Raw genomic sequence first — 25,710 nt, 5'->3', positions numbered from 1 at the left:
AGCTAAATTTGCCTTTGAATGTTTTCCGTTTTGGTTAATTTCTGGTTATGATCTGAAGGTTGGTTATTGCTTTCCTCCACTGTTCTCTCAGAAAGCGAAGCATAGTCATGGTCAGACTACTGAATAAACTCTGTCAGCTGAAACAAGTTTATTTACCCACTGTACAGCTTAAATTACGTGACCTCTTGTCCAGGGCGCTTTAATGTCATTTGTTCTTGTCTCACACTGAGTATTTCTTTCTTCACAGCACCAAAAACAGCAGACCTGCTCTTGTGGAGGGACTGTGATCATGTTCTAGCAGCCTCGTGTGTCACACAAGGACATGCTGATCTTAATCTACCAGGCTGTGCTCACTTATGTGCCCCTGCTGTGGTGTGTAAGAGTGGCTGAGGGGATGCCCGACCCCGCTCAGAGGGACCTGCTGATGCGTCAGGAGGCGTCCAGACAGACGGGAGGCAAAGTGACACTGACGGCGGCTGAGCAGAAGCTGGACGTTTACCTTCATCGACTGAAGGAGCAGGAGATGTCTGCCTCCCGGTTTCCTCCAGCTATCCACTTCTTCAAAGCAAAAGCTCTCATCCAGAGGAGTCCCATCTTCAAGCTGCTGCAGGAGATGCCTAAAGGTGATGTCATGAGGGTGGAGAAATGGGGACTACGGGACACAGGCTGTTTTTCTTCATTTTTCCTTAATATTATAGCTGCACAACACACTGAGGCTAGAAGTCAAATACAATAGCATTAGTAAGTTAAATGCATATTGTAAATGGTAAAAATACAATGTGTTCATCTCAGGCTTTCTCTGATAATTTCTTGTTTGCTGTCTTTATCTATCTAGATTATGTACAATACTGTATATAACTGTTGTGGCAGGAAGCTTTGGACAGGAGTTAGTGTCTACTCACCTCTGTGTCAACTAAATTAAACACTGTTTGAGCCAACTTGAGCAACTGAGAGTCCTAGTTCACCTGCAAAACGCAGATACCAAACGATTCCAAAGGCAAAGTAACGCAAAGAAAATGACTACAAAGACACGCAAAAAAACTAAGTTGCCGAACTACTACAAAGACACAGAAAACACCTTCAAAGATGAACAGAAATAACTAAAAGTTACCCAAACTAACAAAATCCATATACAAAATTACTGCAGATACAAAGATAACTGCAAAGCTAAAAATGCACAACAAAAGACACATGACCACAAAGACACAAAACAATTTAAAAGTGACACAAATCAACTAAAACCTCACACAAAATGACCACAAAAATGCACATAACTTTAGAAATTACACAAAATGACTGAAACCTCACAAAAACGACTTCAAAGACAGCATAGCTTCAAGGCTACATAACAAAATAATTGTAAAGAAAGACAAAATTACAAAAAAAGAGACCCAAAATGATTACAATGACAAAAATAACTGGAAAGGTACACAAAACAACTACAAATAGATAGAAAACAACTGTAATTACACACAAAACAAGTAAAAGTTACAACAACACTACACAAAATAGAGATTAGTGTTTCTGAACATCCTCACCCTGGCAGTTTTCCAAAATGAATGTTTTCAGTGAAGTGTTTTCTGAAAATGCATGTGTATGTGGTCGAAGTTTGAGGTTGTATTCTGCTGTTTTGGTGACAGGTGCAGTGCTGCACATACACACCTCCTCTCTGGTCAGTGTTGAATGGCTGGTGAGAAACGTCACCTACAGGCCGAACTGCTACATCTGCTTCACCTGGGACAACTCGGTCCGCTTCTTGTTCTCCGCCCGCCAGCCCTTCCCTCGATGGGACTGCTTCTACTGGCAGCTGCTGGAGACGCTAAGAGCCAGAATGGACGACCCAACAGGCTTTGATAACAGGTTCAGTACGATATCGCCTTCTCTTACACATTTAAAGTCAAAATATAATGCAAGAACTGAACCCAAAGTGTTTGTTTTTGGGTGTTTTTTTTTAGTTTAATCCAGCAGCTCACACTGTTCACTGAGGATCCAGATGGTGAATATCCAAACCAAGAGGTGGTGTGGGAGAAGTTTGAGAAAGCCTTCATCGCAGCTGCTGGGCTCATCACCCACGCGCCCGTGCTGAGGGACTACCTCTACAGGGGCCTCGAGGAGCTTCTCCAGGACAACATCATGTACCTGGAACTTCGGAGCGGCCTCACAAGGGTTTGTTCACACCTGATTCCCAGCTCTAGCCTCTCTTGAGGAGCCAAAGTATTGTACTTTATTTTTTCAAGACTAGACCACTGTAATTCACTCTTTAACTGCCTGAATAGTAGGGCTGGACCCAAATATTCAGATATTTGGGTATTTGTTAATTGAATAAGTATTCGGTTTTCAGTTTAGGTGTTTGGATACTCTTGTTTTTTTCCTTTTTGCAGTGGACGAATGCCATTTGAGTGTTTGTGATATTGCTTCTGCACCTGCCACACACACAGTGACATGAATGATCATTTTACCCATAACGAGGACACTTATCATTTCATATGTACAACAAAATTAACACACAGACTATTGTACTGCGTTAATCATGTTTTTTTTTCCAACTTCACAAACTATAAAGTGTCACAACTGCTGTCAGCGGTCAGAGGCACACTGGGCCCTCTGCCATGTAACACGTGGCGCACAGTGTCTCTCTCTCCTGACACAGAAAACTGCAGGGATGAGAACCTGTTGTTCCCTCGCCTACTTGATGTTAAAGCCGTAAATAACACTATCTGTCCGTCACCCAAGCTCTGGGGCGCAAGGTGTCTGTCCTCCCCGAATAAAGCTCCGACTATTTGCTGTTCATTAACGGCAGAGTTGGAGAGCCCAGAAAATGGTATTTGGGACAACCCTACTGAACAGTGCGGTCACGCTCTACAGTGAGACTGTTACTGGTTGAAACCCGCCCTTGTTGCAGCGCTGCATTTGCTTCCTTCAGGACTGATTTCAAGGCTTTACTCTTTACTCTGAAAGCATTACATAGCCTAGCAACTGCATACTTCTGCAAACTTTTATCCTTTTATGTACTTGAACGCAATCTCAGATTGTTTGACGAAAACCTACAAACAGTCCCTTGATTGAGACTTACAACTCAAGAACACTGTGCTTTTTACTGTCAGGGCCCCAAAACAGTGTCTCTGTTGAAATTAGTCTTGAAACCTTCCTAACCTCTTTTAAATCACTACTAAAATGTATTATTTATTATTACAAGTAGCTGTGGTAGATTTGACACTTCTGAATTTCATTCTTGTGTTTCAGACGTATGAACTGGATGGAACCATTCACGATAAGGTCTGGGCTCTGAAAACATTTCAAGAAGTTACAAAGAAATTTGTAGCCGATCACCCGGACTTTCTCGGCGCTCGTATCATCATCGCCGCGCACAGGTACTGATGTTCAAAGAATGTCTCCTATTAATGTACAGTTATTCATTATTGGCTTAATTTGAGAGACTGACAAAAAAACTTGCAGCGGTAGAAGAAGTACTCACATCTTTTACTCGAAACTAAAAAAATAAATAAAATTGAATAATAAGTCAAAGTCATATCCGAACTCCCTATTCAAAATCCTGCTGGTATTATCGGCAAAATATCCCTAAGGTAATAAAAGTGCCCAATATAGAGAAAAATGACCCCTGTGTTATTATATATCATTATACACCATATATGAGTCCAAAAATATATACAAAGTACATTTATTCAAGTACAGTATTTGAGTATAGGTACTTTGACAACTACAAAGAGCCACAAAATAACTATGAAGAGACAATAATAATTAGACAAAAAAAATGACTATAAAGCTACACAAGACAGCTACAAATGCACAACTACAGGACTACAAAAAGACACAAAACAGCTACAAAGAGACAAAAAATTACTACAAAGTAAACTAAAATTTCAATATACAAGATAACTACAAAGAAACACAAAACGACTACAAAGATGTAAAAGCAAAGGATATAAGTGAATGTACCTACTTATTTTTCACCATATAACTCACAGATTTTCATAGTCACTAACAGAATAAGTTGGATGATTTATGAGTAACCACAGTCTCAGTTTGAAAAAAGAAATCTGCAACTGCAATTGCATTATTTGTAAATAATTTCATTTCCTGTTTTCTGGAAAACAGAACTGGAGAGAAAAAAAAATCCTGATAAATTTATGTAATAGGGGTCCATGTTGAAAAACAGCAAAACTACATCATCATGTTTACCAGCTCTCACACAACATTTTTGCTGCAAAACGTGCTATTTAAAACACTTCAACATATATAAAGTGCACCTTAAATGAATATTTTTAAAACACCTTTTAAGGTACAGATATTTCAAAAATATGGTTATCTATGTGGATGTGTAAAATGGAGGTAAGGAATATTTATCAGTAAAATAAATGCAGTTAAAAGTGGAATAGATCATTTTGTAAGATGGGACATGTGAAAGCCATTTGACTGATGCACAAACATTAAAACATATATAAAATCTGCTTAATATTTGCATAACTTTAGGCACCTTATAATGTAAATTTTAATGCAAAATGCACAAATGCTAGAAAAGTGACAGTGACGGTTTCTGCTTTCTTCAGAGCTCTGAGTGTGTCGGAGGTCACAGCAGCTGTAAAAGAGGCCATCCAGTTGCAGAAGGACTTCCCCGATGTTGTTGCAGGATTTGACATGGTTGGAAGCGATCTGTCTGGTTGAATGTCGTCTGACTAAAACAATAAGCTCTTGTTAAGAGGAAAGCATGTCACATGTTTGTTGTGATAGTTGGATTCGCTTTGCTATGAGCTAACATTACAAATTGCAGGTTGGCAGGGAGGACAGCGGGAGGACTCTTTGGTACTTCAGGGAGGCACTTTCTCTGCCAGCTGATCTTGGCGTCACGCTGCCGTACTTCTTTCACGCTGGAGAAACAGGTGACTGTTTCAAAAGCACCTAATGCATTATAATTAATAATAAAAACTGTTGAACAAATCTTTGTTAATATGCTTTTATTCTGCTGTGTATGTTTGTCTGTAGACGATGAAGGCACCGACGTAGATCAAAACGTTCTTGACGCCCTCCTGTTCAACACCACACGCATCGGGCACGGCTTTGCCTTGGCACACCACCCACTCGCCAAAGAGCTTTCTCGGAAAAGAAACGTGGCTGTGGAGCTGTGCCCCATCTCAAACCAGGTCAGATCACGCTTTGTCACTGGTACAACAGAAAAGAATACGGCTGAATCCAAACGTCTACCTTTGGACTTTTGTAAAAAGTATTAAGATGAACTGAAATTCCTGACCCATGTGGCTTATTTCAGAGTATACTTTGGAGAAATTCATATCTCTCTCTGGAAGTCTGCAGAAAATTCGCCACTCGTGTAGATTTGGACAGACCACAGAACTTGAAGACTCTCGAGAATGTTTCCATTAAATCTACAAGTGCATTAAAGTCTGGACATTTGGATTCAGCACCTGTGTGCCTGTGTTCATATATGAAGTACCTGAGTGTGTTTGACCTCTGACCTCCAGGTGCTGAAGCTGGTATCGGACCTGCGGAACCACCCTGCAGCTGTGCTGATGTCTGAGGGCCACCCGCTGGTGATCAGCTCTGATGATCCGTCTCTGTTCGGCACCACGGGCCTCTCCTACGACTTCTATCAAGCCTTTGTTGGCATCGGAGGGTTAAAAGCAAACCTGGGCACTCTGAAAGAGCTGGCTCTTAACTCCATCAGGTGAGAATCAGTTGATTTTTGCTTTCTCGGGTCTGTGTTTTAACATATTTGACTAAAATGCCAAACTTCATTGAGCATGTGTTTTTAGATTTATCGTCTATTATCAGGCAGCTGTAGGTTAGATATGTCAGGCACTCCCAGTGAAATTTCATGAAGGTATGAAAAAATTCATATCGCCCAAGCCAAGTCAACAAAGAACATCCTGAACACAGCAAAATAACAAAACAGTAAGAAAATACAGGCAGAAGGCAGAGTCACACACTTCTAGCAGGTCATAAATGATTACTGAGAGGCTTTAATTTCACTGCAGAATAAAAGTCTTGCAGATAAACAAAACTTGCAAGACTCTGGATCACAAAATTGCCAATTTAATGTAATTTAATATTTAAGGAACAGTGTCTCATTTTGAGTCTTTTTCTGGCAGTACCTCAGTGACATGTGAGATTCAGGATTCCCCTCCTGTAACCTGTTTCGCCAATTATGCAACATACAGTCGGTAATATGCAACATTATATAATTTCTTCTCTGATTTTTAACTCATCTTCATATGAACATAATGAATCCCTGTAGGATCCTCAGATCTCTCTGTTCCTATGAAAAGGAATGCACCAAAATATATACATATCTTATGTAATCATGAGCCAGTAGTGTGTGTTTGGGGAGGCAGGAATCACAGGACCAATGCGCTGATCTTGTAAGGAGGTAGGTTTGGGTGGTGGATGGGACACAAAACAACACTTTCTCTCACAGGACTTTCCCAGAGAGGCTGGTGTTTGGAACTATACACTAGTCATTTTCATCCTAACCACAGTACCTTTACTCGCCTAAACAGAACCTCAGTAATTTTACATTAAGTATGTGACTTTATGTTAAGGTCATGACTTTAAGTTAAGTATGTAATGTCACAAAGACTCCTTAACAATTCCCCTCTGTGTGACAGCTGAACTCACCATCTGCACTGGACTCACTTGCACATCCATCTTCATTATTTGCACATTTTTTTCTTTTTTATTGCTCTTCTTAAACTTTTTGGCTTTTTGTTTGTTTGTTTGTTCTCTGTATATACTGTATATATCTTTATTATTATTATTATCATTATTATTTTATTTTATTCTATTCTATGTTAAGTTCCTTCCTTTGTATATATATATATTTGCATTATTTTGCATTGGCTCACTTGGTGGAGCGGGCGCCCCATGTGAGGAGGCTGTATCTTTGCAGTGGCGGATGTGGATTCGACTCCAGCCTGCAGCCGTTTTATGTGTCATCCTCTTTCTCTCCCCCATTCACACTTAAGCTGTCCTGTCCCAATAAAGGTAACCCACCACCCCCCAAAAAACCTTTAACTAAGGTCATTCGTAAGCTGCTCCTTTTTAGGATATGATACAAACCGTTGTATGAGGATACGTTGTGCTGCCACCATTTACGATCTGTGTGAAAGCAAGGCTCTCAAATCACTTTTGTGAAACTGGTCACTGAACAGTGATATTTTTATTTCAAGAAAAAAACAAAGTCTCATCTTTTAAATAATATCTTCATTTGATTAAGTTGTTTTTTTCTGGATTTGGATGTTGTCGCACCCTTGACTTTACCATTAAATATAATACAGAACTAACGACTGTCCAAAACTCACAGTGGCCTCTGATAGCAGTCAAAAATGGGATTTCCAGTCCATGGCGGAAAACTAGGATATTTTTAGCCAACAGCGTTTCCTATAATATCGCAGTTAAATGAATTCCTTCTGATTAAAAGTTTCTTCTGCCTGCAGGTTCAGCTCCCTGCCAGCTCATCTGAAGCACAAGGGTCAGGTCATGTGGCAGAAAAAATGGGACGCCTTCATCTTAAATCACTCATGACGGCCAAACCCTTACAGATCCTGTTTGACTTGAATAATTATTATAGTAGCGCTAAACTAAAGCAAACATTTAAATGCCTCTATTTAATCTATTTCTTTTGCCGTCATCAAAAGGATTTTCACACAAAAACTGCAATAACAAAATGTTTGGGGACATTTTTTTAATCTAAACCAAGAAAAAAAGGATTACTCAGTGGTAATACATATTTTTTGTCACAAACGTAAGTCACAAAGTTACGTTTGTAAAAAAAAAAAAAAAAACAAGAATTAAATTAGAAATGTTCAAAACTTTGCTCGTGCATAGTCCGACTCTTGTGGATTCAGGCTGATAGGTGCAAAATGTAAACTCCAAAGACACAGTTTTCTTGATCTTTCTCTGAGATGTAGCTTTTGTGCAACAATGGCTCATACATTATGTTGTTTTTTCGGGTCCTGCCCACCAGTCTGTCCTTGGTCTTTGATGAGATGTTGAATCTTCCAGCTCTGACTGGTACACTGCTGAATAATAAGTTTATATTGGCCATTTTCAGCCATCGCTATTTCCAGGCATCTCTTTGATTCTCTGTTCTGGATCTGTCCGTTCTGGAGATAAAACACAGCACGTACAGTGAAACACATCTCTTGTTCTCCAAACAGATCCTGTGGTGACGATTTATAGTTTAGACCAGGAATATTTAAGCAAAAAGACACAAGGGGGTGTGCTTCCATGTCATTTTTGGCACGACAGTGATATGATCAGCAAGATAGATGTAATCATTTCCCAAATTCACAACATGTTTATCAAACAAAACGTTTTGCTTCAATCGGGATTTCATTCATTTTTAATTTAAATTTTCACAAAAGTTGCAGGGAACTTGCTGTATATGATGTTGAAAGTTTCAGTTTTGATTAAACATTTGCTAAAAGCATTTCAACAAAGTTTTGTGTTGGGGTTTGTTATATTCCAAATTCTAAATTTCGACAGAAATATTTTCATTTTTATTGTAAATGCATATTTGTTCCAAATATCAGTTGTAAGTCTCATTAAGTACTAATAATCTGTATCACTATCAGTATCTGCCCTGCACAGCTGTACTAATCCTCTATTTTACCTCTTGTACATACATTTTGTGTTCTTTATATTCTATTTTTTCATTTCATATTTTTAAATTGCTTAAAAAGTCTTATGTCTTATACTATTCAAATTCAATATTTTTTATTCTTCCTTATGTTAACTGTTTTGCACCAAAACACCAAGTCAGTTTCCTTGTATATGTATATGTACTTGGCAATAAAACCGGATTCGGATTCTGAAAAAAATAATATAAGTTGACCCCTAATTAGTGAGTTCACTGTTAATTTTCACAATTTCAGCTGAACTTCATCAACCTTTGCCTTCAGTTCTTAAGCATTGTTAAATATGAATCCATTGATACTGCTCCAAAACGTTCTTGTTTGTCTTCCTGCCTGATGAATATTATCATGATCCTCGTATAATTGTATAATTACCTGTTTAAAATCCCACAGCATCTTGAATTTCTTCTGCTTGGCCGTTTTGCACTCGTACAGTCCGGGGTTGACTCCAGTGCCGGGGTCCACCAGACAGCGGTTACTGTTGTACTTGTGAGATTTAATTCCGCCGATGTAGAGCTCTCCGTTGGTGCGATAATAACAGTGCTACACACAAAAAAGCAATAAGTATTCACAAACAAAATAACAGTCTGTGTGCATGCAGGGAATCCCTGAACGTACCTGAGGGGAGTAGAAGTGGCATCCATATATGATGGGCGAGTTCCCAGGCATCGGGCCTTGGTCGATGCAGAGGTCTGGCTTCAGATCATTTATCAGCTGCCAACAGAAGCAGAAATAGAAACTAAATAAAGCATCAGTTGTAAATAGTAGCACAGCAAAAATAAAATATATATAATTATCTAGTCATATAATTTACGAGGTTTCAGTCCAGAATGCAATTAAAAGTTACCGATATCCTTTTTTTGTTGTAAAACAAATTCCAATTTGTCTAAGGTCACAGTGACCTTTGACCTTCAACCACCAAATTCCCATCAGTTCATCCTTGTGTCCAAGGGGACGATTGCGCCAAATTTTAGGATAATTTGTAAAGGCGTTCACGATAACATGGCATGAAAAAGAAAACATAGTACCTCCAGCCACAATCATTACCCTGAAAATATATGTAATATATATATTTATTTAACACTCTTGGTTATAGCCTATAGATGTGTGCAACTGCTGACAATGAGTTACAAGTACATTGCTGGGATTGAAAAAAAAAAGCCAAAAAAAGATTGGGAACCACCAATTTACATGACAATCTTAAGCCAAATACAACTGACTCGCTATTATTAGATATTTTGTGTCTTTGGGTAATTCAGATTCTTCAACGAGAATCAATTTGATAGTAAAAAAATAAAAAAAATTAACCCTAAATAAAACCCTCTGAAGGCTGAATGTCACACCCTTAGATTCTGACTTCAAATGGGTCACATCTGACACATCGTATCTACTCACCGCTCCATAACCTAGCAGGTCTGTCAGAGGGTCCAACATGGGGTAAACATTATCCAGATACCACTTAAAGGGTTTGCAATTCAGCCTCTCTCTCAGCTTCTTCCTCTCTGACACATCCCCAATGTCTATCCCATGATTCTGTGGGGAAAATAAACAAAGGCCACAAAAATATGTAATTTTAGATTGTAGTCTTACTCATATTTTTATAAGCCTTATTTGTGTATTTAGATTTTTAAAAAAAAATAATTGTCACTTACCTCCAGGGGAACATTCCAGGCAATGTTGACGTTGTATTTATATTCATCCAGCCACACCTCCGCCACCCGCAGTGCGTTACGTTTCACCATTTCACTCAAGTTTGGGAGGTAAGGCTTGATGGCCCGTTCAATGTGGGCAATTTTAGAGCAAGGTATAACTTCTATGCTTCCTCCACACAGCCACACCTGCCACAACACAAGGATTAAATGTTAAGATAGTACATTTTTAGGGCATTCAACACACTATATGCATAATACTATGAACCAGTTGCTGGTGAATAATATTTAGCATAAATTTACATTGTACAAGGAAACATTCTGCCTTTTTAAACGGGGAATCCAAAGCAGCATGCTCATTACACCTCAATGCTCAAACAATGAAAGCTGTATACTTTGTCTAATGCATGCTGGGATGGAGAGGTCAGGGTTAAAGGGGAGGTAAACATCCTTGATAAATCACCACCAGTGGTTTGCAGACAGACAGAGACAGACAGTCACACTTTGTCATCATAGATCCTCCAACGACTTTGTTTGACTTAAATTGTTGAAAGAAATCCATGCAAACACCAAGAGAACAAACAGCTACATAAACCCAAAATCAACAAGAGCTGCCAGTCCTGCTCTAAGGCTCTTCTTTGAGCCAAATGGTAATGTCAGCATGCTTACATGCAACCAATGACAATGTTAACATGTAAAGAAGGTTTTGTTCACCCCCCTTTACACCAAGGAGGGAAACAGGGTTGGTCATCATACTTTTTACTTTCATTTTAATCCCTCACAATATGTTTCCTTGATAGATTCACTTTCAGTGTGTAACAAAGCCCATTTACCTACAGAGGAGGCTGTTGTAAAATTCTAGGGCTGCAACAACAAATCGATAAAATCGATTATAATTGATTATTAAATGTGTAAGCAACGAATAAAACTATCGATTCGTTGTGTCGCGCGATTACGTCAGTCGCTGTGTCGCAGGACTGTTTACTTCACATGCAGATGAGAGAGGCCGGTGTTTTGAAGAGGCATAGCGAAGGGAGAACGTTTCATACGAAAAACTTCAAAAGTTTGGAGCACTTCATGTTTTGCTAAACAAGGAAGTGTGTCAGCTGCAAAATATGCAAAAGTGAGACGGCATGGCATGCGAGCACCATAGTAATGATCCAGCATCTAAAGTGAAAGTGAGGAGGAGGAGAAGTTAATGGCAGGTAATTCTCACAAAAAAACACGTATGTGGGTCGGTCTAAAACACCCCAGGTTCTGTGGCTCAAATTCTGCTGGGAAATCCTGCAATATGCTGTTTAAAACACGCAGATTTAGTGTCTCAAACACCAGTGGAAACACCACGATGGGTCAAAGCAGTGTTGATGTTTGTTTGCCTCCAACAGCAATTACGTCATTTTAGAAAGATTGATATACTCCCTATGAAATGCACTTATGCGGCACATCTGTGGTCTGCAGAAACATACAATGCCAATATGTTATTCTGGTAACTCTGAAACATCCTGAAAATCTCACCCGGATGCCGAGCTCCACATTTTCACCACCATATAATTTCATTCCTCCATCAAGGCTTCCGATCTCCCCGAAGAACTTTCGATCAGCTACAAGAATCCCCATGATGGAGGGGCTCCTGAGGACAGACTCTGACAAGTTAAGAACTTACAATGAAACATTAACCAAACTTTATGCATGCAGTATGTGGGTAATTAAGTGTGATTTGAGTGAACTGACTCTTCAAACTTACTTTCCAGGTTGTGAGTCGTCCTTTAACTCATACCATTCTGGTCTGAAGGACTCGTACATACACCACAGAGCCCAGTCAAAGGCGTCCGCAGCAGGTATGTAGGGCTCCAGTGACAAATCATCATAACAAACTTTGTCAAACACTGGCGTCAATATCACGGTGCGATCCTCTTTAATCCGAGCCAACAGCGGCTCTGCCCTGGACACACAGTGACAGTTTGACTCAAGGTTCATGTCTTGACAGAGCAGACACAGAAAGTGTGAAGACAGGTTTCTATCACTGTAGCGAGGGCTGGATATCTCATGCTCACAAAATTTTGACTTCTTGCAGTCTAGTGTGTGCGCTGTTCACCTCTCCGTCATCTGCAGTTTGTCTTTCTCTCACTGTAAGGAAGTCTGTTTGTGCACAAAGTTTTCACCTACAATGAATGAGTCATTTACAATTTTAGTTTGTTTTGGAGCCACGCCAATCTAAGTGTCCTGAAGCCCCGACGTGCCAAGTTGTTTTGAAAAATGTCATTGGCACCATGTTATTTGCCTTGTTGTAACCTGTAGCTCCTAGTGTGGGAGCCCCATTTATGTATGCGGGCCTTCGCAAGACCAATGAGAGCTTGAGGTATCTGTACACCAGTGTTTACATGCTACCCGAAAGCCTCACCCACAAACGGAGACAGACTTCTGATATTAGCAGCAAGCAACAAGTCCCTTTGTCAGAATTAAACTACTGTGTGTGGGGGAGACTGTTGGAACATTTTAATTTTTGTGTGAACTTTCCATTTAAACCCACCACTGGACGTGAACCTCTATGTGAGCGTCCAAGATGGCCACCACGTCCCCCACAGCAGCTTTCCATCCCGACAGTCTGGCCTGGGTGAGGCCGAGTTGCTCAGAGTGCCGGACTCTCTTCACCAGGTCTGCACGCTCCTCATGGATAGAGCTGATGTATTCATCAAGTTTCTCCATTAAATCTTCTGCAGAAAGTAACGATAATCTGAGTTTTACATCAAGCATTGTGGCCATATCATTCACTCAACCTTTCATTTTTGTACCACAGAATACTCAGTTTTAAATGGTTTGTTCACCCAAAATACTAAAATTTCACCTTAACTTTAATAGACACTTAAATTAAATGGACACTAGTTTGAATATTCCATCAGAGCTGAATGAAAAATTGAGAACCATAAACAGCACAGCAGGTTGACCTACGGTTACTGCTGTGGTCATCTACCAGTATGATTTCTTTCAGCAGCCGAGCTGGCGTCTTGTCTATGATGCTGCGGATGGCCCTTTTGATAACAGAAAGAGCTTCATCCAGGTATATTAATATGACGCTGATGGAGGGTAAATCCACGGGGTACTTTTTCTCAGCGCATCTGTGAGGGAAAAAGAGAAAAAGTGGAAGATTTTGAATCAAATTTCAGAGGATTTTGAGCTAAAATCACTGTTTTTATCAGTGGAGTCTGATGATTTTGACAAGAGCATAGATGGAAACTGAGGCCGTTAACCACTTTACTGCTGGAATCTACAGCCTGCAAATTGGGCATGTGCCGGCTGACATCTACTGTCTGCATTATACTGACTAAGGATAAGTATCTCATACAGCCCCAAACAAAAAAATTTAACTATCCCCTTAAAGAAAAGTACAACCAGCCTATATGAGGGACAATGAGTTGCCGAGCAGCACATCAGATAAACGTGACTGTGACAACATGAGGTCATATTTATTTTTAAGCATGTGACATTTACAGTTAAAAGATATGGACTTAGTGTGTAGTGGTTTTTAAACTATGTGTCTAAAATATGTCTCTCTGCGGCACCTGTCCACAGCAGTACATTCTTACCTGCCTGCAGATTTTGTTTATTAAAGCCAAAACAGCACATAAAATAAGCATATTATATTTGATACGATACGATACGATACGATACGATACGATACGATACGATACGATACGATACGATACACTTCATTGTCACTGTTGGGACATTTGTCTGAACATATCGGAAGCAGCTGTACCAAATCAAACTAATAAATTGCACATAGTCCCAATAGCACAAACAAAATATTGCACATACATATACTGCACACACCCTCTTGCTGAAAACATCATCAAACAATTGCACAATCCCTACAGCTTTAAACAGCATTGTTTAAAATATTGGAAACATCAGATGACCAGCGTCTTAACTATATATCTTTAAATGTTAGAAGTATGGCTGAAAATGACAACAGCAATAAACAACTTTGCCATTTTCAAATGTATATCTGCAATTGAAATCAATTGCCAGTTGTCTACCTGGAAGTTATTGTTGCTGATAGCGTAACCTCATGATGATTCAGTAAAAACTTTATGGAAAAAGTCGTAAAAAGTCAGAAAATCAGTGTATGACCTGGTTCTCAAACAATGAGGCATCATAAAGCAGCTCATCATGACTACACCCGCATGTGAGGCAGTGGTTTAGTAGCAGTTTATTAGTTTATAAGTGATAACCACCTGGCAGGCCTGGTGTCAGGGATCTCCCTGTTGAGGGGCAGCCTGTCACTGAGGAAGGTGTTGTAGCCGTATCTCTGAAACAGCCTCTCGGCCTCCTTCTGCTCCTCCTCCGACAGCTCATCTCCCCACTGCCTGAACAGAAGCGAGTTCGGGTACAGCTTCCTCACCACCTTCCTCTCCCTCTTCGCCTCTTCTTTGCTCTGTTTTGGCACTTCCTTCTTTTCAAGTTTGCTCATCAGATTGACTGTTGACAGAAGAGAGTATTAGCTTCACAGTTCTTAATCTAAAGTGGATGACAGATTGCTGATCACACACGTGCCCCTCCCTGGAACATAAATACAGCATGAGTGATACTTAACCAACAAATATCAGTCAGTGTTTGTCTGTGCACACACAGGTGTGGTTATTTACATGTACATTTACATGTGCAGTTACCTCTTTTAACCACCCAAAGTAGCAAATATTAATATACAGTGTACTGTAAAGTTTTGTTATAATGAAGAAACATTGATTACTGCTTTATTCAGTATTTTTACTAATTTTAATCATCAAGTCTGTTTGTTTTGGAGAGTAAGAGACCTCTGGGGATAATTTGGCTCCTGGTCAATGAACACTGAAGAATTTCTAATGGAGAGAAGTTTCAGTTGGTTGCAATCAGCAATCCTCACTGCTATAGATGCCACTAATCCCCCTAAATATCTTACAGTGTTCCTCCAACCTTTTGAAAACTGGCCTGAAATCAGTCACCATTCAAAAGCATCTAAACCTTTAAAAATTCAGATTTCTTGAATGTGGAAAAAAGCAATCACTTTACAAAAAAAAAAATAGTCTGCAAATTGCAATAAGATAAACAATAAATTTGTATACGTTAACGTCAGAAAAATGACCCAAAACAAATAAACGAGAGGAAAAACTAAAACAAAACAAAAATATGAGAGGAAAATGTCCACAAAACTGTGTGTGTGTGTGTGTGTGTCATTTTAGGCATTTTCCTTTTTTTTCTAATTTTTGGGCCATTTAAATTGCTCATTTCCTTCTTGCTCTGGGTTAACCACATTTTAAGAATTAAGAGAATGAAGAATTTAGATTGGACTCACGTAGTCTACTTATATCTGTTTCCATCTTGTCCATCCTTTTGAGCATTCCCTGACTCCTGATGGAGTCATTGTGGTGGGCCTTCTGGAGTCTCTCCGAATGGGTATGGACCTCCCTCTTAATGGAGCCGAGGTATAACAGAGCCAAGGCGACCGCAAAGGCCAGAAGTGATGCTTTAATCCAGCCAGACCTCATTCTGGGGCTCCTGTGGATGTTACACAATTTGTTTTGCTGTACATTGATAGGAAAAGGAGGAGAAAGTGTTCCCTTGCCTTTATTCTCAGGTGCTCTCTCTTTATTCCCACCCCCTCCACACACACACACACACACACACACACACACACTTACACAAATACATACTTGCACAAATACAGTCATGCAGACTGACGCATGGCGGTGTTATCTGATATCCTGAAGTTGACACCTGATTGGCTGAAAGTGTAGTTTTCAGAAGTTTTCTCTCTGCTTCCTCTTGGTTACCAGGTGTACACCATTAGCTGTAGTTAATTGGGAGGAAAGAAAACCAGCAGTACTCTGCAGGTAACACAATCAGGACTGACTGACTGACTGGTGCAACACTGCTGTTGTTATCAGCAGAAATGGTTGAGCCTTTCTGCTAACAGCATGTCTGACAGGTCTTTTATTAGGTTTTTGTGTGATGCGATATTGCTTTCACAATTTTACATAATTTTTGTTTTCTTGTCTTTTCTGTGACAGGATCAAATTGAAACATTGGGCATCGAAGCTGTTCTGGACGCTTGTGGTGGCCTCATGTTAACATGTTGGGTTTGTCCTATTAATTTTCCACCTATATTAATGTCACCTATATAACAGATGTTGACACTACATCCTTGTACTATCTGACACATTACCTACCATCTGTCTGTCTTTGTCAGAGGAGTCAAATGTGTGCATTAGGTGGTCGAGGTTTACGTACTGTTAAGTGACAAATCTCTTAATTCTAATTTTGTCATTCTTATTTTAACCGCAGATTAAGGATATAGCTGAAATTTCAAACAGCCAGAACTGTCAAACACAATATTTAGTTTTAATATCAATTCAGTGACACATATATGGCACAATTCCAGTAAAACACATACTTTTCTCCTTTTTTCCACCATACTTATCACTTTACTTCCAATAATATTTCATGTTTTGAGAACAATGCTGGTACACGACTGCAAACTCTATTTAGACTTTAGCAAATATCCCCAAGAAACACCTCCTTCTGTTTAATCGTACAACTACAAGGACGCTGTTGTGTTCTTAAGCAGTTTGGTAAACAGTGAAGTATGAAGGTGAGGGAGGGTGGTGTAGAGATTATTCCTGCCACAAGAATCACTTTTTTGTGCTCCCGTTTGTGTACAAAATGCTGTATGTAGAAAAGTGTCCCTGTTGGGATCAATAAAGTATCTGTGTATTTATCTATCTATCTAAACTGCATTTAAATAAACAGTAATTTTAGTGTGTATAGAGCCAAATATTTTCACATATAACTGAGTGTATTAAGAGTTTATTTAAATCAAAACCTAAGTGATGATTGTTGGAACATTGGAAAGATGAAGCAAGACGGTTTTTGTGGGTTTTATTTTGTTTCTGTCGACTTTGTATGCAGTGTGTTTTGCCATGATAAAATTAGTTTATTTAAATGGAGTCTGGCGTGTTTGGTGATGGCGATTTTGGAGCTATTTCTGGTTAAAGAAAAGGGATCTTACTCTTGTCATAGTTTGTTAGACACTCATTGTGATAATCTGAGCCTGTCAGTGCCAAACTGTTACATTGCTGCCTGCAGCTGTCTCATTCAATACTGGACCAGTTTTAAACATGGGAAGACAGGGTCTGTATTGAAAAATACCAAACCTATTTAGAATATGTCTTCTTGATGCTTTAGTACATTTTATAGATCAGTAGAATTTCAATTGACATCTACTTGACTACATTTAAATGCATAAAATATTCCAATATTTCCAAAAAACAACAATTAATTAAAATCGAACCAAAAAACAATCCTTTTAGATAGACTTGAATACTCTGATTTATATGCTCGAACATGTTGTTTATCACAAGTATAGAAAAAGCTCCATCTAGATCTATTAAAAGAATAGCTAGACATTTAGGGAAATGCACTTTTTTTTGCTTTCTGGCGTACAGTTAAATGAGAAAGAAGATCACGTTCATGTTTGTCCCTTAAACTTGAAGCTAAAGCCAGAAATCAGGTTACCATGAAGACTGGAAACAAAAAGAAAGTTGGCCTGGCAGTCCAATGCTAAAAAAAATCTTCATACCAGCTCCTCTAAATATATTTGATCTTTGGTTTAACCTGTACAAAACCAGGAGGATTTTGTTTGCTCGTTGTTCATGAGTGGACAAGAAAAATGTGTAAAATGAATCATACCAGATCAGTTTTTGTTAGCATGCCAAACCCTTTTCGATAGAAAAAAAGATGTTAAAATGATATCCACAGCCCGCCATAATCTTAAAATGATTGCAACCTATCCTGAAGAAACAGCAGACAAAATCGGACTTCTATTAAATTTTATTAATATATGTACACAATATACAGTGTTTTGACAACATTACAATACTTTTAAAAAACTGGAGTATTTATACTTTTCCAGTAATACAAACAGCTGTTTATCCTGATGTGAACTCCCAATTGGATTGCCAAAAATATGAACATCTATGCACGCTTACTATACTGATAATGATCTGCTTTAACTCATTTCAGGTACCAGAGTCAATGAAAAACACCCCACGACTGTTCCACGACCTCAAATAATAGCTTTAGGAGCAGGCTGCATATGTTCACGTTTAGTCGTGAGTATAGAGATGAAAAGTGTATTTTTTTAAATATAAAGCTAAAAAGATGACATGAACTGACTCATACACTTGCACCCACAGACAGGTCAGTGACTCGCAACGCTGGGGTGAAGAGGTTTGACTCGTACGAGACGGGACAGTCCCAGCCGCAGACCCTGACCTGGAGACTTCACTGCTGGACTGGATGACGTGGGACTTTTACCAACTTGACCTGCGGAAGATAAAAGGTAATTTGCGCTCAGTTTACTGAAATACGTTGTAAGGGTCCTCTCAGTATTGCTGCTGGCGTTTACCTGGTGGGTTCCATTTGGGTATCCTGCCCCCTGCTGGGCTCACTGATAATGCAGGTCTCGATGTGGAAGCTGTGGAGGACAAAGCTGGTCTCTTGGGTGCAGGTTTGACTGTTGGAGGACTTCTCACTTTTGGGGAAGCTGCTGTGAGACAGGTACTTCTCATGATTAGACTAATCTTCATTTTCAACCCGTCCCCTATTTTTCAACGTTTTTGTGTCAAAGTGACTAAGTATTTTTGACATCGGTCCAGTATTTGGTGAGAGGGCGACAGACAGCAAAAAACCAAGCACCTAACAGGCTGCACTGAAACCACTCGGGGCATAGGAGCGCTGTCAATTCCACTAAAAGAGCTTGTTTTTGCCACTGACAGGCTCAGATTACTATTCTTTGTGTCTGACAACATTTTGGAAAGGACACAGACAGTATTATAGAAGTAGTTCATGTAAAAACTGCTGGAAGAACAAAAAAAAACAGTTGTGTGAAAAAAAAGTTACACCAGACTCCATATACATAAACAGCCATTTATAACTGTAAAACACACTTCATTTAAAGTTGACAGAAACAAAATAAAACTCACAAAAATGACTTATCAGCTCTGGTTTGGTTATAAACCCTTAGTTCACCCACTTAGATGTGAAAACTCTGGGGCCGTTTCTGGTTGAAAAACGATGTTACTCATAAACTAAAAGGTTTGTCTCTGTAGGGATCCTTTCCATAATGTCGCCACACATAACAGTCTTTAAATGTCTGAGCCTGTCTGAGGCAAAAACAAGCACTTTGGACATAAACTCACAGTGCTCATAAGCCCTGAATGATTCCACTGCAACCTGTTTCACGGCTGCAGCTCTTTCACTCAATACTGGACGACAGTGAAAAATTGCTGTTCCAATTAGTTGATTAGACACAGAAACAAAGGAAAACAGGACACTGAAGTTAAAAAAAGCAAAATCTTCTTTGAGGTAACATCAAGAACGTACCTGGTGCTTGTGATTTCGACTTTGACGGTTTTGCTGGTTGCTTTTCTTTTTTAGAGGCAGGAGGCGGTTTGGTCTTCTCGTTCTTAGTTACTTTCTCTTTATTTTTGGTTTTGCTGGCTTTCTTCACTGAGAATTCCTCATCTTCGCTCTCATCCAGTTCACTGAAATCTTCCTCACTTTCTGAATCTGAAAGGGTGCTATTGTTATTTTACTGTTGCAAGAAAGAAAGTGATTAATTAGAAACCACATATTTAGGGATTAAAGGGTCACAACCTGGTGTCAGTTTGGGCTCGTAGTTGTCATCTTCATCCGTAGGCTTTTTCTTCAGCTCCTCAGTGGCTTTAGTGGCAGCCTTTCTCTGTCTGGAGTGAGCGGGTGACTCTGGTGTGATTTCATCCAGGCCTAAAGAAAAAAAACCCCCAAAAAAACAGAGAAATATAGATATAGATATAGATATTACATGGCTATTGTTGTTATCTTCTCGTGGTTTTATAGGTTGTGTTACAGTAAAGTGATGTAATTTTGTGAACTTACAGGAATGTCCTATTATGTGCCTTTACCCACTTAGTCATTAAATCCACATTACTGATGATTATTTATCAAAAATCAAATTGTGTAAATATATTGTGAAAGCACCAACTGTATCCTACAATACTGATATGGATATTTGGTCAAAAATATTGTGATATTTGATTTTCTCCTTATTGCCCAGCCCTAATCATAAGGAAACCACATGTGCAATAATAGATGAACAGTGGACAAAAAATAAAAGGAAGTTACCCAAAACTGTCATATCCACGCTGCAGTTGGACAGGTGCATCAAAGCTGGATCTGTGTTTTCATCTACAGGAACGTGAACCTTGACATCTCCTAGAGAAAGTTAACATTAATGTAAGCTGACCCCTCTTTCACGATAGACAACTATATATTCGTTTTCAAATGTAAATCATACCTTTACTGGTGGGAGGCTGGTTGTTTATCCCATCTGCGCTGTTGAGCAAGGACAGTGTGATGGCTGCTTCTAGATCTCTTTCGTATAACTTCATGTCTAATGGTTTTCTGCAAAAAATAGGATTAATGTATAATAATGTCAGGCATAATCAGGGTGTCTACAGGTATACAATACTTACATTAAATGCTTTTTAAGGCCTTTTAAGAAAAATTTCAACCAAATTTAAGACTGATTTTTGGACAAATAAGCTATTTCTTATTGAAGCATTGTATAACAGTAAGTAACAGAGGTTTTGTGTGTAGGAATAGAGCCATTAGAGTGAGTTAGGTTAATTCACATAAAGCCAACACATAAGTTTAAGTATAAAATAAAAGACAGTAATAGGTTCAATGGTTGGTTTAAACATTTGTAACATCAGAAATGTGGACTTCCTAAAGACACACCGTACAGCTGTGCAAATATGGAGAGTTTGGCTACTTGCTGCACCATTAAATTTGTGCATTTTATTTCATATGCTGAACTTAAATCAAGACGGGCTTTGTCGTCACCACGATCTTTTTGTGTAAATGTTTCACATTATGCCACGTCATCTTGTCTTCTACTGTACCTGCTCTTCTGGCTTTGCGAGGATTGTGAGTTGGACTCCTGACTGGAGGACTTGCTCGATGGTTTCTTGTGCTCCTGTTTCACACTCTCTCTGGCCTTTTTGCTAGGTGGAGCCTTCGCACAGGCAAAATCCTCATCTGTCACAACATGACGCCAGAAGACAGAGATATGTTGATGGTGAGGAGACTGTTGCTGTATGTCTGTTTATACTCTGTATGTGTGCATATTCATATTTATGGGCATTTCAAGTCTCCTGCAAATGAGTTGTTACTACAGGCAACATTTTAAGAAGGGCTTAAAAACATCTCTTCTTAATAAATGTTGCAGACTGGTTGCAGTTTGAAAACCCACAAGATAGAAACATTGCACTGAATTCAGCTAGTATTACAGACCAATGTGAAGCCAAAAGGTTTCTGGTCACCACTGCTCAGACCAATAACAGCTATACTATTAGATTAGGGCAGTCAGGTCCAAAGTTCAGCCCGGGAGCCACCTGTGGCCCTCAGACTGATTTTCAGCATCCCTTGGCTTGTCTTTCAGAATATACTATATGATTAACACAATTTTGGTCAATCAAGCAAGATCACTTTGCATTTTTTAAAATTCACCTCACTATGGCAAGACAGTCGTACAGTTTGTAGACATACACCAAGTAGAAACCATGTTTAAGATGAAACAGTTACCTTTGTGTAATTTGTATGTGATTATTTTTTTAAATGACTCATATGATGCGAGGAGCAGGTAATTTCACATTATCTTATCTAGGCCCCATTAAAAAAAAAGTTTGGACACCCTTAGGGATTGGGAAAATCCAAAAGCAAAAGAAAATATTACAATTTCCAATTGATTAATCATAAATAATAAAGCTGTTGACTCTGCAGCTCACTTTGTGTGCAGGGCAGTCTGATTAATTTGAGAACAACTGTAGAAGTACAGCTTGACAAGGAGAATTAATGGATTAAAAAGCCAAAACTTCTCACCATCATCAAAGTCCTTTGCCTCACAGTAACTCACAACCTTTGTCTTCCTGTGTGTCAATAGAAATCATGTTAGCATTCAACAGACACTATATCAGGCAAACTAGAACCAATAATTAGGGTTTAAAAGTCGTTTACAAACCTTGATGGTCGGTCCATTGCTTGAGATATTAAAAGTTTTTTATTCAGCCAACATTAACCAAAACAACGTTACAGTGAAGCCTGAAGCAAAAACACAAGCTAATGTTTGCTAGCGGTAGAAGCTAACCTAGCTTTCAGATGCAAACATACGTCCGGTGATTCGCCGAGTGAAATGTGTTCACTATAGCTGACTAAAACGGAAAATGACGTTATTTATAATATTCAAAGTAAGTTTTGTTACACAACAGTCAGCTGAAGCGCTTCTGCTTTTCCTTTAAGCAGCCCGCCTGAACCAGGGGAGGACGTGACGTTTTGTTGACCAATTTGACGAACGCCGGCAGAAGATTCGTTCATTAAAAAAATAACAAACAAACCAAAAACGCATCTTTATGGCCCTTCTAAAAATACGACTGTAATAGAGATTAAGATTAAATGTATTGCTGTTTAAAGAATATTATTAATCAAGGGGAAATTATTTTATTTTTTTTTCAGTTTTTTAAAATGAATGAAACGAATCTGCTTCTTCTAAATGCCTTTGCGCTTTTTCTAGCATGAACATGAATGAAGGGGAGCTCGAGCTCAACGGATGAACAGTTTTGCTCAATCTGGTCAGTAACTTCAAGTTTCTGGTACATTTTACACGTTTTAAAGGAATAATATTATATGTAAGTATATGTGAACCTAAAAGCTATTTTGTGTTACTTGCAATATCATGAATGTCGCTGTGTTATAGCTGTTAACAGCGAATTTATCAAGGCTAGCTTAAGTTGAACGCATATAACCGAAACAGAGGAACTGTTTGTTACAACCACAAATAACGTTCATAGACTATTTATTTTAAGTTTATATTAATATAAGTAATGGTAAAACATGTTACTGATAACCTAAGGTAGTTTTGTGCACTTATAGCTTAAAACAAACCAGACTGTAGATAGTAAAGCTAGCTAACAAATTAAATTTGCCTTCAAACATCCTAACAGTTTAAATAAGATGTAAGTAAATACAGTCACTGTGACCGCAAATTTTACATCACAATAATTATTATTGGAGTTTTATTACTTTAATTACCTCTGCAGTTTTTGCACTTTTTTACTATCTGTATTTACTTTTCTCGTTATTATGTTTGGTGGCACTAAGTATCCTGTTTCTGCTTTGCTTTAACTGTCAAATCTCTTCTGTTTTAAATGTGCTATTAAAATTTAGTTATTATTAGTAGTAGTACGATACAAATTATTATTATTCATTTTTTCATAGTTCCATAATTTATTATCTTATGCTTGCCGTTTTAAATCACTTTGTAATGGTTTATTTTGATCAGTGCAGTCTTAATAAACTTAATGATAAATTTACTTACTTTTTTTGTTTTAAAGAAAAGGTCATTACAATAGTTTGTTTTGTCCAAACAATTAAAAAAACAATAACATTCAGTTCATAATTATATCAGACAAACTAGGACAAAAACAGGCTAATTTGGACATTTTTGCTGCAAAGTAAAAGTTAAGTTGATTATCAGAAACTGTTGCACATCGAATTTCTTTTGGAAATCAATTGACTAATACTTTAAACTCTAGAAAAATGAACAATATCTGTGTAGCAGTTGATGCCTTGTTTGTTTGTATTGTGCCTGAAGTAAAACATATTAAACTATTGTCTTTGAGTTTGCCTGATAGCAGTCTACTTAAAATCAGAGCCTGCCTGATCAGAAATATGTTTCTGCAAATATATTTGTGTTGGCATATTTGTTGGCTGAGAAGCAACAACAAATTGCAGTCCTAAATACCCAAATACACTGTAAGTATGAGTTTATTTAGAGATAATGTCCTCAATACACAGTTTGTCCAGCAGAGAGCACACAAGTTTATTTTCTATCTGCAGAACTCACTGTCACAAATCTATAATAACCAAATTTAGGGTGTCCTCATCAGCGAATATAAATGTATGTGGTATCTAAACATCAGCTGATTATCATTATTACACTGCCCAGTATAAATGCCCGTGTCAGACCCAAGAATCCAGTATTGTTTAGGCTCAAATTAACATACATTATTAGCTTTAATTACACATATCAAACTCAAATGACCCTTTTTAGAACCCAGTATTAATTCCAGTAAATTAATGGTTAGGCCAACATATGCTACCTGCCACCTGGTGTCTCTTTGCTTCCTGTTCTTTTAAGTAAATATGTCCTGTTGCCAGTAAAAAAAGGACATTTTGAGACAGTGCATGCAAAAGAGAGTATAAAGTAGTTACTCATCCCACACCTACAGCACAGGGCTGCCAAACCTAAGTTTGCATGTGTGTACATGTAGGTGTGTGGGGGATGAAAAAATAAACATCACTTACTTAAAAATATGTTTGGACATTTTAAAAAAGGAAATATTTGTATTTATTATTCAAACTATACAGTATATTGAGGGGCCAAAATAGTTTATTAAGGATGTACTTGCAGATACTCAAAAATACATTAAAATCTGAGTCATACCTGTCAATACATCTTTATAGTCAGTTTTTACAGACTTAAAACAAACTACTCTATGTTACGTTATATATTTTAAATGTCCAGTCTGTAAGATTTAGGGAGTTATAGTGATATCTAGTGGCGAGGATTGCAGATTGCAACAAGCCAAAAATAGCATTAGTTGAGTGTTTACTGTTCAGAGGGTTTTTAAAGTGTGTATTATTATTGCTTCAAGATCAGTGACATTAAAATGCTTCAAAAAGGCATGGTGTTTAGAGGCCAAATAATACCAAGAGCAGGGCAATAAAATAGTAGAGAGAAAATGGTACATTCAAAATAAAAGCTCTGTCCGAGAAATTTAAATAAAGTGTGTTTTTTACAAACTTGGCATGTTTGGAAGTCACTTGCAGTCCATTTAAAATGGACCTGCGACCCACTTTTGGACCATGACCCACCAGCTGGGAACCACTACACTAAAGAAAACATACTAGTTATATTATATTCCATTTCTGCCACTATATTCCCCTAAGATCCTGTAGACTGGATCTTTAAATGGACCAAACTAATAAAATAATGATTGTGAATTTAATTTATTATTATAATTTTTTTGTTAGCACACAAGATTTGATAAAAACAAGTAGATAATAAAAAACATAAGAATTGTGCAGGAGAGGTTAAGAAACCTGAAGGGGCTTATAGTAAAAACATCCCCTCTAGAATTTACAGTGTATTTAAATTCAAACATTTATCCTTAACATTACAATCTAACAAACAAACAAGTTGTTATAATAATCATAAATGGAGCAGACACATACACAGTCTTTCCATGTTAGACTTAAAT

The 25,710-nt window shown here is 38.3% G+C and overlaps 2 protein-coding genes and 1 long non-coding RNA gene across 3 annotated transcripts; 2 read left to right on the top strand and 1 right to left on the bottom strand.

The window, feature by feature from the left end:
• The first annotated feature begins 322 nt into the window (after positions 1-322).
• On the top strand, positions 323-7,707 carry ada2b (adenosine deaminase 2b). Its single transcript, XM_042511417.1, has 9 exons — positions 323-623; positions 1,641-1,860; positions 1,956-2,166; positions 3,244-3,371; positions 4,569-4,659; positions 4,790-4,898; positions 5,002-5,159; positions 5,496-5,698; positions 7,467-7,707. Exons 1-9 carry the CDS (start codon positions 323-325, stop codon positions 7,552-7,554), a joined length of 1,509 nt encoding a protein of 502 aa, XP_042367351.1. The 3' UTR covers positions 7,555-7,707.
• Positions 7,708-7,817: 110 nt separating this feature from the next.
• Positions 7,818-22,688, bottom strand: LOC121961427 (probable polypeptide N-acetylgalactosaminyltransferase 8). The gene is made up of 17 exons (XM_042511416.1): positions 22,413-22,688; positions 22,274-22,320; positions 21,295-21,430; positions 20,688-20,794; positions 20,516-20,605; positions 20,009-20,137; positions 19,743-19,921; positions 14,551-14,708; positions 13,265-13,431; positions 12,846-13,029; positions 12,060-12,257; positions 11,831-11,945; positions 10,319-10,504; positions 10,047-10,199; positions 9,285-9,362; positions 9,042-9,209; positions 7,818-8,135 (listed from the first exon to the last, which is right to left on the bottom strand). Exons 1-17 carry the CDS (start codon positions 22,427-22,429, stop codon positions 7,959-7,961), a joined length of 2,289 nt encoding a protein of 762 aa, XP_042367350.1. The 5' UTR covers positions 22,430-22,688; the 3' UTR covers positions 7,818-7,958.
• On the top strand, positions 12,071-18,421 carry LOC121961430. The gene is made up of 3 exons (XR_006107045.1): positions 12,071-12,153; positions 16,363-16,431; positions 18,374-18,421. It is a non-coding gene; the product is annotated as an uncharacterized LOC121961430 (long non-coding RNA).
• Positions 22,689-25,710: the final 3,022 nt, after the last annotated feature.

The sequence above is a fragment of the Plectropomus leopardus genome, chromosome 22, assembly GCF_008729295.1.
Source record: "Plectropomus leopardus isolate mb chromosome 22, YSFRI_Pleo_2.0, whole genome shotgun sequence".
Taxonomy (NCBI): domain Eukaryota; kingdom Metazoa; phylum Chordata; class Actinopteri; order Perciformes; family Serranidae; genus Plectropomus; species Plectropomus leopardus.
The sequence above is the reverse complement of the archived record's forward strand: the minus strand, read 5'-3'. Positions and strand labels throughout refer to the sequence as shown.

What these genes read in the sequence shown, in the direction of transcription:
- LOC121961427 (XM_042511416.1), bottom strand. An exon ending in CCTGACACCAGGCCTGCCAG is followed by an intron (nt 13,432 to 14,550) that starts GTGGTTATCACT and finishes TTTCCCTCACAG; the next exon opens with ATGCGCTGAGAAAAAGTACC. An exon ending in ATAGAGGTTCACGTCCAGTG is followed by an intron (nt 12,258 to 12,845) that starts GTGGGTTTAAAT and finishes CTGTGTGTCCAG; the next exon opens with GGCAGAGCCGCTGTTGGCTC.
- ada2b (XM_042511417.1), top strand. Translation starts at nt 323, where the DNA reads ATGCTGATCTTAATCTACCAGGCTGTGCTCACTTATGTGCCCCTGCTG. An exon ending in CCAACAGGCTTTGATAACAG is followed by an intron (nt 1,861 to 1,955) that starts GTTCAGTACGAT and finishes GTTTTTTTTTAG; the next exon opens with TTTAATCCAGCAGCTCACAC. An exon ending in TTGTTGCAGGATTTGACATG is followed by an intron (nt 4,660 to 4,789) that starts GTTGGAAGCGAT and finishes TACAAATTGCAG; the next exon opens with GTTGGCAGGGAGGACAGCGG.